Source organism: Mesoplodon mirus (genome assembly GCF_964341445.2).
Source record: "Mesoplodon mirus genome assembly, chromosome: 5".
In the NCBI taxonomy this organism is placed as follows: domain Eukaryota; kingdom Metazoa; phylum Chordata; class Mammalia; order Artiodactyla; family Ziphiidae; genus Mesoplodon; species Mesoplodon mirus.
In genome coordinates, this window is record NC_138980.1 from 95,943,652 (window position 1) to 95,962,922 (window position 19,271).

The 19,271-nt window shown below is 33.1% G+C and overlaps 1 protein-coding gene across 2 annotated transcripts in view; it reads left to right on the forward strand.

The window, feature by feature from the left end:
- Positions 1 to 19,271, forward strand: part of FBXL17 (F-box and leucine rich repeat protein 17) — a 488,270-nt gene that overhangs the window by 29,361 nt on the left and 439,638 nt on the right. For both annotated transcript variants that reach the window (XM_082621243.1, XM_082621244.1), the window contains one exon: positions 3,662 to 3,793. In XM_082621243.1, coding sequence (XP_082477369.1) covers positions 3,662 to 3,793 — 132 coding nt within the window. The remainder of the gene's footprint in view (positions 1 to 3,661; positions 3,794 to 19,271) is intronic.

A 19,271-nucleotide genomic window follows, 5' to 3' on the forward strand; every position in this document is an offset into this window, starting at 1 on the left:
CATTTGCCGTCTATGTCTGTATGTATTTTCTTGATTTATCCATTTTAGACCATCCCAGGGGTCCCCAACCCCCGGGGTGCACAGCAGGAGGTGAGCAGCAGGTGAGTGAAGCTTCATCTGCCACTTCTTATCACTCCCCATCGCTTGCATTATCACCTGAACCTCCCTCCCCTGCATCCGTGGGAAAATTGTCTTCCACGAAACCGGTCCCTGGTGCCAAAAAGGTTGCGGACCGCTGATCTCTGCTATTTCCTTGCTATGGAAAGATGAGGATTTAGCTCACTATCCTTTTCTATCTCCTATGCCCTCATTGTGTCAAAATAATTCTGTTATAATTTTTATTAAATAAGTATTCAGTATTTACATTTTATAATTACCTACCTTTTTTTCCCCCTCTGGAATTTTGTTTTTATTGGAATGAATAAATGTCTTTTTGTCCTCATTTAGTTTACTTAGTTTTTATATCTTAATAGTGATGGAGTCCACAGCTTTCCCCCAGTTGCTTTAGTATACCTATATATATTTACTTAGTCGAATTTATTTTCTTAAAGTAGACAGCAGTCTGGACTTACTGTATATAACTACTCTTGCATTAATGGTCATCTTAGTACCTTATCTTCACCCTTATTCTCAATGTTTTCCTCACCTTGCTGTTCTATTAGATGTCCTATTACCTAGATGTCATGTGTTCTTTCTCTTGATGTATTCTCATGTTTTGTAGAGCACAGATTGTAATAGCTTCCTGATAAAGAATATATGGGAGGTACATCTTTTGAGAGCTTGCGTGTCTGAAAATATCTCTATTCTACCCTCACACTTAATTCATAGTCTGAATCCTGAGTACAGTATTCTAGGTTTGAAATAATTATTCTTAAATAATTAAGAAGTTTGTTGCCTTTTTTATCCTTAATCCTCTGTATGAAATCTGATTCTCACTAGAAGTCTAGAATATTTTTTATACCTACGATTATGAAATTTTATGATGATTTGCCTTGATACAGGTCTGCTTTTGTCATTTGTATTGGACATATGAGTGAGTCCTTTTAGTCTGGAAGTCCATATCCTTTCATCTTGGAACATTTTATAGAATTATTTCTTTTAATTCCTCCATTTTCACTGTATAAACTTTCACATCCCCACATTTTCTGGAGGGTGCTTCTGCTGTCAGCTGTGCATGGCATACCCCAAAGACCCTATGGTTTACTCCCCTCAGTGAACTCCCGTCTCTTGCTATTGTGAGAGAGTGGGCAGGGGCAGGCTGTGCAGAAATGAGGAGGTGATCTGAGTGGTTAACTACTTCTTAAGTAGACTTTCAAGAATCCTGGTGGTTTTAACACCAACCTCGCCCTCACTGCCAGACATATGTGAGCTTATTGGGAGTTTTGTAGTGATTATCATATTGCTTTTCTGCTTTCCCCACTATTGGCTTTGGATTCAGCTTTCTTGGGTCTAAGTAACATGACATTGTAAGTTTGTTCTAGAAATATATGTGCCTCTTTAATGCATTATAAGATCTGGTAGTAGATCTAATAAACATGATGAATACTGATGAACAAAAATGATACTTCACTATCTGCAATAACAGTAGTGTTATGTGAAATTATCTTTGATTTCTGTTGTTTACAGAGTCACACATACTGCTAAACTACTGTGATTTTCTGTTTAATAAGTGAAGGAAAAGCTAAAGTTCATTTAGAGAATAGTAAGAAAATAAAAATGTACTCTTTTTTTTTTTTTCTCATCTATTTTCCTGGAATCCCTGATTTCCACCTGTGGACCCAATTTAGAACTCTTGAATTAAATAGAACATGGTGGTATATGAGACCATAATCATGGTTTCCTTTATTTGTCCATTTTTCAAAGAGGCCTCTTTACAATGAATAACTCTGATCAGCCTTTTCATTCATTCAACAAATATTTACTAAGTATCAACTGCCTGTAAGACACTTGGGCACCAGGCCTATGTTAGTTAAACAAGCTTCTGTCTTCATGGAGTTTACATTTCTAGTGGAATATATAATTGGTTATAGTGTTACCTAGATTAAAATAAGATGGCTTGTATATATCACCATCCCTGGAAAAACTAACTGAAATTGCATATCTTTCTGATAATATCATTACTTTACTTGAAACAGGACTTGAAAGTTTTTATTACAAAAATATTTATTTTTAAAAAGATGTGAGAAGACTGACAGAAAAGAAAAAAAGAACAGTACCCATTATTGCACTGATCAGAAATAACCACTGTAAACACCTTGGTGTATATTTTATCTCTTTTCTATATACATGTGTATAATTAAATATGTATATGTATATTTAAATGTGCCTAATTTGTTTATAAAAATTGTATTATAAAAACATGTACAGTTTTTATTTGTCAAGTGTTTACTTCAATTTAATGGCTATATAATACTCAATTTTATGAAAACACCCTAATTTATAACTTTAGGTTTTCTGTATTTCACTATTTAAAAAAAAATTCTTGTGCTAATTTCTTGAAGCTAAATCTTACCAAACACCTTTAGTTAATTATTCCAATAGTCTTTATGAATAATTTTAAATATATGGAAAATTTGAAAGAATTTTACAGTGAACACCCGTATACCCACTACATCGATTGTATAATTAACGTTGTAGTATGTTGACTTTACTATGTATCTGTACAATTATCCATCCCTCTTACATTTTTTGGTAAATATTTAGAAGCTGAGTCATAATTTTCAGGCAAATTTTATAAAATTTTTTCATTTATGCTAACTAGCCCTCCAAGAAGAATTTTAGTACTAATTTTATACTCTTACCAGTGGTATATCAGCACACTTTGAACCCTTGCCAAACTGGATTTTATTGTCTTAATGTAATTTTTTAGACAATTTTTGATATATAGGTTTTTACTAAAGTTTATTATTTTATCTCTAAGATGACTTTCTTTATATGTAATACTTATAAAACATTTATTTATAGTTTGCTTAGATCATCTAATTTCTACTGTAGATTTTGAAAAGAAATTATGTAATTTGTTCTTTGTTGTACTTAATGTTTTTTAAGGGGAACATTGTACCTGTTCAGTAACTATTTAAGGTACACTTGAGATTTCAATCAGGAAATCACTAGTCCTTTTTTTTTTTAGTTTATGCAATAAGTGTGTAAATAAGTATTAACTAGAATATTGCCTATAGCATATTCAGTCTTTTTTCTCTTTCACAGAGTAAATGAACCGATGGAGAAAAATGATACATTGGGGCAATCAGAACTAGAAGTAGAATCTCCTGAATTAAATATTCGTTCACTCACTGGACCTTTGTCTCACTTCTTGGACCTTGGTTTTATTCCTTGGACCTGTGTTCCACTCAGTCTAACACTATGACTGATAAAAAGACTCAAGAGAAATTAAGACATGAATTTGAAGTGTTATGGAATCTAGGCACCTAGGTGGGCATATAGTATATGAGGCAGTTGAAGCAAGAAGATAATTAGAAGGTGAAAAGGCTTACACCACACTATTTTAAATGATAGATTGCCTACATTCTATTTTAAGAGTAATTTATAAGCAATTATTTAACTTTGGTATGGCTATTTAAAAAAATTATATGAAAATCCCACTCGAAATATGTCACGTTTGTTATTTTTGGAGCATTCAGTCAAATCTCTTTGTTTACAGCTGGGCTCAAAATGCAGAGAACTCAAAGATATTCATTTCGGCCAGTGTTACAAGATCTCAGATGAAGGCATGATCGTCATAGCTAAAGGCTGTCTGAAATTACAAAGAATATACATGCAGGAAAACAAATTAGTAAGTACTTGTTACCATTCTTGTGTTTTTCATTTTGTTTCTAACTCTTGAATTCCTTATAACTTAGCTTATAAATTTTTTCTGCTTATTTTTTGATGGTTTAGAGGCAGATTCTACTTAAAAGCAAGAATCTTCTCAAAACAATGATTTGTATAAATTGATTTTATAACTGTGTGGGTGCTTGTATGTGGTAGTTACATGTTAAAAATTCTTCATTAGCATGTACTAATATGCTTTTTTCTAAACTCTGACAGTGGAAAAAATTAATTTGAAAAAATTAAATTTGGCTGCCAAACATAAGTATGTAGTTGTCGTTCCTTCTGATTCCCCTAGGGATTGTAGTAATTTTAGATAGTTAGGAATTTTTAATATTCAGGAAGATGTATGCTTGTGAAATAGAGCCTTCACTTAGTATGGTGTAAAATAGGACTCAGTAAATTGAGACAGATAATCTTGTTTTTAGTTGTAAAGACTACTAGTTTAGTTACATAGGTTTTACATTATATTTTAAGCACATGTGTAGGTAACTCATTTACACTTATTGTATATTATAAATATATTTAAAGCCATGTAATTTTCTCTTATTGAGATATACTTTATATATCATAAAATTCACCTTTTTAAAGTGTACAGTTCAGTGTTTGTTAGTATATTCACAAAGTTGTACAGTCATCATTACTAATTCTAGAACAGTTTTATTATCCCAAAAAGAAACCTTGTGCCCATTAGCTGTCACTCTTCATTCCCCCTTCCTCTAGCCCATGGCAACTGGTAATCTACTTTCTGTGGACTTTTGTCTGTTCCAGACATTTCATATAAATAGAATCGCACAATATGTGGTCTTCTGTGTCTGCCTTCTTTTACATACCATATTTTTTCAAAGTTCATTACTATTGTAGCATGTATCAGAGCTTCATTCCTTTTTATGGCTGAATAATATTCCAAATCCATTTAATTTTGCTTTGATAGGTATATAGTACAGGTTAACAGAAAAAGTTGTCACTGGGGAGGCATTAGTAGAGTTCTCAATGTTGAAAAATACTGTACATTAAAATGTAGGCAAGGTGGTCCTGAATATGTATATTTACAAAGAAGATTTGCTTTTTAACTGTATCTTCAAAATAACGAGATCTTTTTGTTGCCCCTTGGAGTTAGTTTACAAAATTTACATATTAATGTAAGTTTTGAAAGGTCTCTAGAAGCCTCAGCACTTCAAGTGAGATAATGCTTTTTTTTTTTTTAAAGATTACAGTTAGAAAAGTTGAAATACTATGAATTAAAAGTAAACACTTTTATTACCATGTAGAATTATCTTTTTCTGTGAAATTACACAGTAAAAATAGTTCCTATTCCTGTTCACATTTAATACAAATTTAATAATCACTCCTGAGACATTATGTTCTTGTGGATAGAGTAAGGTCTTCTGGGTAAGAGAGAATGAATTTTTGAATCCCAGTATCCATTTACTTGCATTGTGACCTTGGGAAAGTTACTTAAGATCTTTGAACCTCCTTTGCAAATGGGGTTATTAGTATTTGTATTTTTGCAGGTTGTGGTTTTGAGGATTAAATGATATAATGTCCTTAAATTGTCTAGTATAAACTCTGACTCATAGGAGACAATAAAAAACTAGTAGTCTTTATGAGAACTTGACCATATTTGTTGTCCATTGGTTTCCACTTTACACTCAAGATAAATTAAAAGATGGTAATCCCAGCTTACAATTTTTATATTTCTCACATAATGGGAATATTTGTTGAGTGATTAATATTTGTTTTCTTGTTGAGCAAAACCAGAAAAACATTTTTCTTGACACATTAAAAATTTTGGTTGGTGGTTTTTCAAAGGAATTAAACCATATGTTTTGAAGGTTCTAGTTATGTTCAAATTACTTTAATATTGTGGTCCATTAGAAAGGTGTTATATACTTAAATGCTAAGGGAATCAGTTTCCTATGTAGTGTTATTCAGTAAACATTTTGATTTCATTGCAAATTAGAAGTGATTTTGCTAAATCTTAAGTAAAGTTCAGTTCAATGAAATTCTTTCAATTTAAGGTTTTTAGAAAGGGAAATTTAGAATAGTATGAACTCTTTCTGTTGAACAGTTGAGCTGTTGATAACTGGTCTCCCATAGGAACTTTAGTTTGTATTTTTAGAATTTATGAAATAAGGAGAAATATTTGAATTACTTGCAAAGCTACAATTTTAAGTAGATTGGGTTTTTTCACTCTGAGATGTATTGTTGTTAGTCCTTTAATGACGAATATTTTAAAAAGGGTGAGTAGAAATAATAGTCGGATTAAACGCAAATAATATTTATATATGCATATATATAATTATACCGTATATTTAATTACAGAAGGAAATAATAAACATCATTAAATAGGATAAACAACTAATAGAAATATTCAGTACTCAGGAGAATATTGTGTCTGAAAGGATGCCAGCAGAACTTTACCTGTGCAGATATTGATCATTAGCTAAATTATTTCGCTAATTCTCTTATCAGTCTTCTCAAAAAGAATCTTCTCAAGATAATATTAGAGTTTTATTGTGTAGCCTAAAAATAATCGTAGCATAGTGCTTTTTTAAAGTATAAACTTTGCTGACTTTAAAATATCGAATTGGTTGTTTTTATACGTTGACAGTATATGACTAAGTATACATTTTTTTCATATTATATCTTGGCCTTTAGATGGCAGCATTGTCTTTGTATATTTCAGTGACATAGCTTTGTGTCCTTGATGTAACTATAAAGATAAAATGCTCGTACATGGTTTCTGCAGATATTTATGGTTTATTTTTAATTTTGTCCTTTAGATGGTTTTAGGGAAATTTTTTTAAAAAAATATGAAATAATAGTTGCATCTAGAGTGTTACAAGGTGAACTTGCTATCTTACACAAAGTAGCAAGACACTTGAATATTCTTATTTGTGGCACTGTAAGTAAGGTACACTTTAGCATAGAGAAAGGATTCCTGTATTTATCACAAGGAGTTTTATTCAGGTGGAAAGAGGACAATGATCTGACATCTTAGTACTCAGATGATTTATGGTGAGGCAAATAATTGAGGACATACATGTAAAATCTTACCCCCAAAGAATGAGTTTTTGTTTTAGTAATTTTTGAGTGAGACAACTGCCATGCACCTACATGGATGTATTTTGCATTTGTTATAAAACTGTTGTATAGACTATAAAAACAGATCTGAGGAATACAACTATAGTGAGTGTCTAGCATATTATATCCAACTGTCGCCGTCTTTTAGCTATAGCATTTATATCACTTCTGTGCAGTAGTGGCTACAAAATTATTTTAAAGCCATATTAAGTTTGTGTGTATAGTTATTGATGATCTAGAAACTTCATTAAGTATATTTTCTCTGCTTCCTTACTCTCCTTGCTCCAGATTCTGCTTCTCTACTTTTTGGACAGAAGCTCTTTGGGCTGCTTTTTTTTTTAAACATTTTTATTGGAGTATAATTGCTTTACAATGTTGTGTTAGTTTCTGCTGTATAACAAAGTGAATCAGCTGTATGTATACATATATCCCCATATCCCCTCCCTCTTGCCTCTCCCTTCCACCCTCCCTATCCCATCCCTCTAGGTGGTCACAAAGCACCAAGCTGATCTCCCTGTGCTATGTGGCTGCTTCCCACTAGCTATCTGTTATACATTTGGTAGTGTATATATGTCAGTGCCACTCTCTCACTTCGTCCCAGCTTACCCTTCCCTCTCCCTGTGTCCTCAAGTCCATTCCCTATGTCTTGGGCAGCTTTTTATTTGGCTGTAAAATGATGGGGTCAGATAGATTATCTACATTTGTTATCCAACCTGATGTTCTAAAGTACTAGGATTTTACGATTTTGAAAATGGCTTCTATGCTAAGTTCTAGGGTCAGCATATTTGATAGAGATCTCTATGTCTTATATTTATTTGGCTTATTTTTTTAACACCTTCTACTCTGTAGAGTTGAGTTATGAAACTAGTATAGATTTCTGAGTTACCGAAGAAAGTAGTAATGTATTATGAATAGATTTTAGAAAGTTTTAGGGAAATGGTAAATGTTTTCTGGTTAAAATTTGATTTCCCAATGGTTAATTATGACCTTTTACTTTTTTTCAACCTCCTGGTGAACTATTTTACTAGTTTTACAGTTCTGTGCCATCTCCCATAGTCTTTTGGCTCTTGCTGTAACATTATTTGTAACATTTTTTTTCACTGTTTTTAATTTTATTATCCTTTGGAGGCTTACATGTATGACGTAGGACCTAAATTTACCTCTCTCTGCTTCCTTCTGGGATGGATGAGGCAAATACTGAGTGTGAGTTGAATTGAACTCAATTCATGTCTTGATCCTACTGTTTCTTAATCATGTGATTCAGTTAGTTATCTTAATTTTTGTACTTTCATTTCCTTGTTTGTATAAAAGATATAATACTACCTCAGACTTGTTTTTATGAGGATCAGACTAAATGAGATTGAGGTGAAGTACAAAATATATGGACCCAAACGTAGGAAGTTCTTTAATAAATGTTTTTTTTTTTCTTCCTCTCCGTATCAGAGTTCACTTTCTGGAGTCTACCAGTTTGAATTGGGCTGTGTCAGTACCTACTGTCACTTACTATGTTCTGATTTCATCTGTTAGTTACCCACAGTTTAATTCTTTTTTTGCTGCTTGCTGTGATTGTGAGGTTGTTGCAGCAGCTAAGTGAATAGACTGGTAGCCGTGTTATCATCAACTAGGGTAAGTAAGGTAAGCATTTGCATCAGAGCTTAAATAACAGTAACTAATTCAGCATTATATTAAGGCTTGCATTTCCTGACTCTTTTACTTTTCAACTTTGAGTTAATACATTAAGGGATTTGGTCCCTGCTACCCCCCAACACCCCCAATACATTCTTGTTATCTTATTCCTCAGATACTCCTTGTGAAGTGAGTTTACTTGTAATCCCAGACATAAATAATGTACATTTATGAAGAATTCCATTTTATAAGTAAACACTTCAGCCTCCAAAGTCTCCAAGGGTAGATATTCGCCTTCATTGCCCTTTCCTCTCTGAATGGATGAGGCATTTACTTACACCGAGAGTGGTAGTTTCCAATAAACAGTGATACATGAATATGGCATTCTAAAGAAGGTGCCCTAAAGTTAATAAACTTCATCTTGTTATTATATACTTTCAGTATTTTGCTGTCATTTTTTGATATCTAAAAATATTTAATAATAGTTAGCTCATTGACTGTTTATAATGTACCAGGCACTGGGTAGTTTTACATAATTAATCCTCACAACCACCATATGAGGTAGCTTACTTTTTAAATTTTTTATTTATTTATTTTTATCTTTTGGCCGTGTCTTGTGGCATGTGGGATCTTAGTTCCCGACCAGGGATTGAACCCCCTGCATTGTAAGTGCAGAGTCTTAACTTCTGGACTGCCAGGGAAGTCCCCATGAGGTAGTTTATTTTTATTCCATTTTACAGATGGAGAAATTGAGGCCTAGAAAGGTTAAGGAACAACAGATGTCAGAGTCAAGATTCTAACCCAGATCTGTTGGATTCTCAAAAGTTTGTCCTCAAGACCTTTGATTGCATGGATACATCACAGGTGGAGCTAATCCATATATGCCTTTGAACCAAGCAATAATTTCCGAAAGGCATTATCCCCATTAAAACACTTAACTGTCAGGTGTTGTGAGACATCAGAGGAGGAAATGAGCTATTAGCATGAGCAGAAGGATGATAACTGATTTTAGGGGAAGCTGCTAGTACCAATGGAGATACACTGAAATCTTTTCTAGGAAAATTAGTAAAATTACCAAAGAGGAAAACTGTCTTCAGGATAGTACTTAATGTTGGTTTTAATCCTGTATAAATGTGAACCTAATGAACTTTTGTAGAATTGCACTCATTATGCAAAATTTTTACTTGGCAGAAACATAATATTGTGTTTTTTGTGATACTTGGATTCAGAAGCTAAATACCATTTCATTTTTGTTCGATGTATTTAATAGAAATTTTAATGGATTAATGAACTGGTAACTTTCTACTCTGTTCCTTAACACTGTTTCAGATGTTTCAGTGGAATTAACATTTGAATACCTACTATGTGCCAGGCACTATGAGAAGTGTTAAGGAATTTAAAAAGAGTTATATTGCCAAAGAAAGAATATCCTTTTCTAGTGATAAGTGCTATGGAAATGCCAATCGCAAAATAGTTACTTGTGTGAGAGATTAGGGAGGAATCAGGAAATCCTATAAATAGTAGGTGACATTTATAACTGGATCTTGAATGATATATAGTGATGTGGCAATTGTGATGCAAGCAAACATTTTTTTGAGGAAAGTGATATCATTAACAAAGATAAGGCATCAGGAAGATATGTGGAATGTTTAATAAGTGGTGGGTGTTAAAGTAAGATTAGGATTATATCAGGCTGGTGGGCGAAGTGTTCATAGTTGGGTCTCTAAAGGAAGGTGGGGACCAGGTTGTTAAGTTTCTTGAGTGTCATGCTAAGAAATTTATATTTCTCTTGGTAATTGGGATTATACTTGGGATTTCAAATGTGAAAGGTGATCAAATTTTTCGGTCTTGTATTTTTTTTTTAATTTTAGGAAATTAAAAAAATTTGGAATACTGAAAAGAGTAATAACATATATATGCCCATCACCTAGGCATCGACAGTTGTTAACATTTTGTTAAATTTGTTTCTTCTTCTTGAATTATTAAAGCAAATAAACTTTAAGTCTCTTGTCTTGCATCCCATGTTATTCCACTATCTCTTTCTAGAGGCAACTACTGTGATGATCTAAAATGCTTAAAAAAACAACTGCTTTAACAGACATAATGGATACCATGAACAACAATATAATATTGTTCAGTATGTGGTCCCAAATAGTTTATATCTGATATTATATGGTTAAAATCTGGTCTCACAAAGTATGTCAATCTACAGTTTGCATTTTTACTTTTAAGTTGTTTTGATATTTAGCCGTAATGAATATGTAATTCATTCTTTTAAACTTTTGGTATCCTATATATGTATATATCTCCTGTTTATCCATTTTATATTGAGGGACACTTATATTGCTTCTGTTGTTTTGCTATTATAGGCAGTGTTGCAGTAAAATCTTTGTGCAAGTCTCTGTGCTTATCTGTGAGAATTTCTCTAGGATCTATTCTAGAAATGTAATCAAAGGGAGCAAGGATGGGTACATTTTGAAATTTTTGCTAGATAATGTCAAATTGCTCTCCATGAATAACTGTAATTATGGTTTACAGCTGTATCTTGCTGATGGATTGTCAACTCTTTTGAGGGTGGAGAGTATCTAGTTATCTTTTTAGCCCATCCACCCGCGTGTTGACACATAATAGTCATTCAATAAATGTTGGTTTAGTGACAGATGGCTTACTGCTGAATTAAACATACTTTTAAAAACATATTTCTTCCAGTATTTTGGGAACATGCTTTAAAAAGAAGGTGGATTTAAGCATATAAATAAAAGCTTGAAAAATAGGTTAAAGTTGCAGAGTCAGTGGTTTTCTGACTTTTCAAATAAGTAAGTTTCTTTGATCTAGTTACTATATTAATGATGCCATTCTTCATGTATCAAATTTATCTAGCCAGAGTCATTAATGTTCTCAAGGAGTATTTTCTGGGACAATATATTTTTTTTAACAATATGGAGTTTGATCAACTAGAGTATAATTTCTATTCTTGTCTGAATTACATTGACTTGTACATCCTTACGATTAATAAAATTGGTTTTATTTTGTTCAGTGATATTTGAAAGATCCACTTGAAAAAAAAGTTAAAATGTTATTTGGCAGATTTTTCAGTCTAAAGAATAAATACATTTTTATTCGTTATATATTCTTTGTTAGAGCTTACTGTCTCTCTTTTTAATCTGTTTTCCTATTTTCTATTTTTCTCCTGTGGGTATCTTTTTTATCTATCAGGTATCTTGATAAGAGCATGACAGAATTGTATTCCATCATTTGAAAGGCATAGGAAACCATAAAGAATGAGTATGTGTGTGTGTATGTATATTTTTCTTCCCCTGTGAACCAGTTTGGTAGAGGGCAAGCAGTGACTTTGATAGTATCCAAATAATTTTTCTTTGGAATGCATTATTTTTTTTACCCAGCATATTTATTTAACATTATATTAATTTAGTAATACTAAAATTAGTTCACAAATTTTGGGAGCCCATCAACTGATGGTAGGAGTTGCTCAGATGCAAACAGGATTGCAGGAGGAAGCTAGCCTAGTATTAAAAACTCTGATACAGATATTCCAGTGTTGATAATGCAGAATTTATTATAGCTAAAAATAGGAGACTCTAAATAGTATTTACATATTCTTAAAAAAATTTTTCTGGATCAAATTCTAGATTACTAAAAATACCCAATTTGTTTTGGGTTTAAAATTTATAGTTGGTAGGTTATTCCTAGTGTTGCGGTTCTTTTGCTGGTGTTATTTTCCACTTATATAGTCTGTAGTTTAGATCCTTTTTTTAAAATAAATTTTTATTTATTTATTTATTATTTTTGGCTGTATTGGGTCTTCATTGCTGCGCGCAGGCTTTCTCTAGTTGCGGCAAGCAGAGGCTACTCTTTGTTGAGGTACACGGGCTTCTCATTGTGGTGGCTACTCTTGTTGCAGAGCACGGGCTCTAGAGTGCACGGGCTTCAGTAGATGTGGCGCTTGGGCTCAGTAGTTGTGGCTCGTGGGCTCTAGAGTGCAGGCTCAGTAGTTGTGGCTCACAGGCTTAGTTGCTTTGCAGCATGTGGGATCTTCCTGGACCAGGGCTCGAACCTGTGTCCGCCTGCATCGGCAGGCGGATTCTTAACCACTGTGCCACCAGGGAAGCCCCTAGATCCTTTTATTAAAATGTAATTTTTGTTTACTTCTTTTAGGAGTGCATATTAAAAAAAATCACAAAGAGTTTTGGAGCAAATCAAATTATCTTTCAGATATAAACATGAAAGTGCTGTCTCAGTCTCTGTGCTCAAGTGTTGGTAACAGTTGATAGTGGGTTGAGATAAAGAGCCAAGTCATTAGACTTAGCAAATAGAAACTTTATAACCTTAGATGGCAGTGGAATGCTGGGAGTACATTAAGCCTGTCATTTATGAGCACACATTCTTCAACTGCCTTTCTAGACTGTCAGTCAACAAGTGAGATGTATTGCTTGGATCTAGAGAGAAGTTTTGGCTTATATTTTTCTTCATCTACCTATCACAGAGGTGTTAGAGTCTTAGGATATCCAAGACTTAATCCCATCTAATATTTTAGTGATTAGGCTTAAGGGGAGAAGAATTTCTCTTTTTCCTTTTCTCTCTTTTTTTTTTAAGATGTGCCTTTCTGAATATCTTTTACAAACTATAGTTGAATCTGGTTACCAGTTGATAAGATGCTTCCTTTCAAGCATTTTCTTGTCGTTATTATCAGAAAGATACATTGTCATGAAAGTGCATCTAGGCATCCTGTGTGGTGACTACTGTTCCTATTCCTGCTACAGATTTTGCTTATTCATATTACCTATATTGTCTTTCTTCAAGTTCTTATTAAAGATCTAAAGACAAAGTTGCTCAGATGAGAGTGTTAGGGTAAAATCTTTCCCTTGGACTGTACCTTCTGGTTTTTAGTAGCTGATAATTTGAGGCCAGATGAAATCTGTACTTTTTTGATATTATTTTTTTAACCCTCCTATCGCTTCTTATTTTGTGGAGCCACATAAAATTTAGGTTGTAGAAAAGATCAATACAGTACTTTTCTTTAATGGGTCCTCTATTTCACTGTTTTTGGTTTCTAAAATATGATAGAAATGAGTTATGGAGAGTTCTTGGGGGTAGAAAATTTATAGTATCTATTGCCAGGTTTTTATTGACTATTTTTGATTTAAGCATAAAATCTAGGTATTTATCATTCACTATAATACGATACATAAATGAATATATTGAGAATTTGTAATCCAAAGAAAAATAGTTATATATCAGAGTCCTTCTAATTGAGCTGTATCTGGGTGATTATCCTTATCTTTTATTTTCTTCTTATTGAATATATATCTTTGAGAAAATAAAGAGGAAGGTATATATTTATATTCATTGTTGTTTAAATGCCCACATGAATGCCTACAGATTATAAAATTATCAATATTTTCATCATTTAATGCTAGCTTTTTGTTTTAACTCCTCTGAGAACATGGTAGAATTAGGTGGCGCCGTGATTTGTAGATCCTCTGAATGGGAATCAAAATATAATTCCATATCTATTTACTAGGTTAATGTTAACTTTAAATATTTGAAGATACTTACGAGTAGTTTGATATTTCATATATTTTAAGTTATTGCAGGACACAATTTTATGCACATACACACGTATATGTATGTACCCCTCTTCACTGATATATTAAGTATTTTTTTCATCATGCATAAATGTAGTCAGTTCCATTGTGTAATCTATTATACATTTTATAAACTACAAGTGTTATAAGCTTATGAGTAAAGAACTTAACGGAAAACAGTGTGAAAGATGATGGTATATTGTATTCCACTGAATTCAGTCATGACCTAAGACATTTCTAAAGATCGACTTTTTATTTTTTCACATCCACAACACAGAAATACTCTTGCTAAAATACTGTTTTTATCATTTCAAGAATCTGTAGTGGCTAACTACAAAGATTTCTGCAGTTATTTGTCTCTGTTCTCATTACGTTCTTAACTTGTCCACTTAGTCTTCATTTTCTCTTGTCATCTTGCTTTCTTACAGTATGTGTTCAAGCTGAGGTAAATATTTTTTTTGGTCAAATATTCTTTAAGAATTCTTCCCCATTTATTACTTTCCAATATTCTATCAGCTTCCTTTATTTTTCTTATTAATCCATTGATAATTTGTTGTAGGTTTCAAGGCTTCAGTTTAGTCATGTAAGCTCCTTGAAAATGGGGATGAGATTGTCTTTTTTGTAAACTTGTAGTTAGTAACTGACTGTGTATTTGTCAATGTTTTGACTAAATGGTTAAAAATTAATCTTTTTTTACATAAAAATTATAAATTTTCTGAAAAGGACTGTTAATTAAGATGAACCATTTATCCTCAAATCCTTTTGGTTTTGTCCTGGGAAAAATTCTTTTTGTGCCAAAAAGAAAACTATTAAAAATTAATATTTTTAATGAGGCACATGTCAGTAACTTTAAGTATGATTATTTATACTTTGATATGTACATACAATACAGCTTTTAGTATACAAGTGTCAATTTTTATTAACAACGGAATTGATGTAATATGTTTCATTCTATAGCAGTGTGAAGTGATTCTTCATTAGTGTTCTTACCAGAAGAATGGCAGTCATAGTTTGAGGAAGTAAAATCCCAAATAAGTATGTCCTCTTCAAGAATTAAGTAGTTTTTAAGAAATGATTTTTTTAAAGTGAATGTTGAGGGCTTCCCTGGTGGCTCAGTGGTTAAGAATCTGCCACCAATGCAGCGGACATGGGTTCGAGCCCTGGTGCAGGAAGATCTCACATGCCAGGGAGCGACTAAGCCCGTGGGCCACAACTACTGAGCCCGCACTGTAGAGCCCATGTGCCACAACTACTAAAGCCCACGCACCTAGAGCCCATGCTCTGCAACAGGAGAAGCCACAGCAATGAGAAGCCCCCGCTTGCTGCAACTAGAAAAAAAGCCCACGCGCAGCAACGAAGACCCAATGCAGCCAAAACAAACAAAAAAGAGTGAATGTTGAAGCTTGTGGCTTTAAAGTTCTTTTTATTGCAGATTACCTGGTAGATATTTTCATTTCTTGGTTTACATTCCATTGAGGATATTTGAATTGTTTCAGTGCTTCTCCCAGTGCATTTTCCTTCTTTTACTTTCAGAAAACCCTAACAAAAATCTCTTAAGTTTGCTAAGAATTGTAGTCCTTTTTCTTTTTTCATATTTCATCACTTGATTCTTAAAAAGGTGAAAGTTAACAAATTGCCTCTATGTTTGAGTTTGTTTAGAAGAGCTTGCTTTTATTGTTGCACATTAGAAAGAGATAAATTAAATATATTTGATACATATCTTGATTGCTTGGTACCCAGAAAATGCATCAAGCATATCTGGCAGTAAATGTAGTCAGAACATTGACATTGCTTGCTTTGAGCGTGATATAACACGCAGAAATTACACTGACAGTTTTTTTTTTTTTTTCTTCTTTTTTTTTTTTTTTTTGCGGTATGCGGGCCTCTCACTGTTGTGGCCTCTCCCGTTGCGGAGCACAGGCTCCGGATGCGCAGGCCCAGCGGCCATGGCTCACGGGCCCAGCCGCTCCGCGGCATATGGGATCCTCCCAGACCGGGGCACGAACCCGTATCCCCTGCATCGGCAGGCGGACTCTCAACCACTGCACCACCAGGGAGGCCCTGACAGTTTTTTTAATACTTTATATAAAGTTGTTAGTTTTAAATATCATAAATTGGTTCCATTTATTTTATTATCTTTTTGTTTTTTAATATGTCCTAATGGTTTTGTAGAATCAAAAATTAGGAAAAGAATACCCCAAAGGAAGCATAACTAGGTATCTTATTAGAATAATACAGTTTATTTCTTCATTGTCTTGGACAATTAAGTGGCATTTGGAAAACTTAAGGAAAAAAATGGGCAAGTATTGGGTCAGCCTACTGAATTGTTTAACCTTGGATTGTTTTTTCAATCTAGAAGTGCTTTTTCTAGTATACCTAGATGATTTTCTTCTGTACAGTCAGTCCAAGTGTGTATGTAGGCATCATCTGTTTTCATATATTAAAGTCTATTTAAAACAATCACATGTTTATAATATACTTTATATTATGATACTTTTAGATTACAGAGTCAAGACAGGGTTGTTTTTTTTTTTAAAGAGTATAATGGTGTTGATTACTGATCAGTCTTAGAATAGGAGGTATTTCACATATAGTCTTTTTCATAGGGGTTAATCATTATCAGTCTAGTGTATGGATTTCCCCAGTGTCACAGGTTAGTTCTCAGATGTGAGAGCCTTTCTCCTTTCTGTCCATCAAGGCATATCTTTCTTTAGCTGTTGTAGAAACTAACTTCTCCAGTCATTAGAGTCAACTGGTGATCACCTTAATGCTTCCCTCTCACCTTTGAGATTCTGTATTTGTCGATGTCTAAAGTTAGTTATTTGTTTTTATGCATTATAGTATTAAAGGTACATTAAACTTGCATGGCTATATTATTGATCATGTACTTCCTTCTTCTGACCCTCCTTTCTTAAAAAAAAAAAAGAGTAACTTAGCCTTGAAAGTGATCTTAGAAGGCCTCTAAACCTGCTTCCTACAAATCCTTTTATTGCATGACTGATAAAGAGCTCTCCACCAGTGTGTGTGTGTGTGTGTGTGTGTGTGTGTGTGTAGAAGGTTATTTATTAATGAATATACAAGGACTCATGCAATATTCTAATGACAGTTGAAAAATTATAAATAAAATGGTGTCAAAATGATATTTGGCCAAATTTACAAAATTTTAACATTTTAAAGTGATGGTTACTAATGCCTTTTTTAAAAAAAAGATTACATACACTCACCACATTTTTTAAACAGGACTAGAGGAACTTATTTTCAGTACTGGTTAGTACCAAATTAGTGTGAGAATCTATAATTTAACAATTGAAATGATTGCCTCTTCTGAATATGTGCATTGTTTTAGGGGACCTTTCCATTTTAGATGGTGTATGGCACTAAGTAGTGGTCCTCGTAAAACTTTTGTCTTTCATTTACAATTAACATGCTCTTTGACAGTTGGCCTTTAATAATCTCACACCATGGGTTTGAAACTTTTTGCTTAAAGCTTTATAGTTGAATTACAATACATTGTGTCCTTTGTTTTCTTCTGGAAAAGGATTTAAACAACCTTTCTATTGCACTTGTTGAATATGTATTTCATAGTAACCACCATGAAGTTTGCAGCATTTAAGAAGATGAAGAAGCAGAGATAAAAGATACACATTCAAGAAGGCTCGGTTTCACAGTTGGTGCATAATCCTTTCTGCTGTCATTGGTACCCTAACCCTGTACCTACCAGAACAAAAGAAACTGAATTAGAAATTGTGGGAGCTGGGGAGCATTCAGTTGGCAGCCCATCGCATGGCCCATAGGCGTTGTCAGGTCTCAGTTTGATGCCCTTTATTCTTTCTGACAGATGTGAGGTAGGGTCTATGAGGGGGAAGTCATTACTAGAGAGAGGGCAGTGTCAGATCAAAAGTAACCAGTGATCAAACAAGGTAAAGGGCTGTGGAAAATAGGCTCTCTTTCTGGCCTCAACACCTGCCTGATCACTGAAGGGAATAGTCCTTATGTGTCAGGACAAGTTGATTTTCTTTGATGTACAGTGAATTAGAAGTCAGAATGGAAGCTTAACTGGAGTACAGATTTTTACTTCCTAGTTCTTGAGCAGTTTGGGTGTTTAAATTTTTTACTTTAATTATCTAGAGGTTATAGAGTCATTCTCTGTTGAAAAAAATATAAAGACTTAACCATACTTACTTTGTTATCAATATATATTTAGAGATAGTACTAATGAACAAGCAAGTTTCAATACAGTATACTACAGGCTTGGAAGTCACCAAACTCTTTCTTTCAAGCATCTTAACTATAACTAATTAGAACATTTATATAATTATAATGGTGGGTAACAAAGTGGATAGTGCTAAGCTTGACACATAGTAGGACCCTTCAGTGGTAAAATTTTGGAAGTAACCTCACTAATATCAAAAAATTTGAATTAACTCTTAACCCCTAAGTGGGAAAATTGTTATTATGTTATTATTATAAATGATTATTGTATTTTCTCTTAAGGTAACCCTTTCTAAGTCAGCTGAAAGAAAATTTGAGACAATTTGAGACAATCTCATTGGGGTTTTGTATGTGTGGTTCTTTTCTCTGCCCTTTCATCTTTAGAGGTATGTGACTAAAGTCTAGAACAAGGATGGTATTTTTATCTTTCATTAGCTTTCTGTGTGGATAAATTGACAATTGAGGCATATTTCTAAAATTTTTAATTATGATATTTTCCTTTACATTAAGAGCAAAGATTTGACTGCTACTAGATTTCAGTGTCTTAACTTTTGGTATTTTAAATACTACCGAATTTCATTCAGGCTCATAGTTAACAGTCATTTGCCCTCACATAAGAATTGATTTGAAAATACTGATTTTCCAGTAAGACGAATAAAGAATCTTAGTGGGGCAGCCTTTTAAAAGTGATTTTTAATCTCATAATTTGTTCATCTTTGCCAAAAGTCTCATATTTGTTTATTTTTGATAATTAAGTAGCGTAAGTCTTCCTTTATACGTTTAGATATATAAAAGAATATAAAACAATATATATTATGTTGTATTACCTTTACATTAAATTAATATTTGGCTTCTAGACTACTGTTATCTATAAATACATTTTATGCTTGAGCAATTTCAGAATAATATATT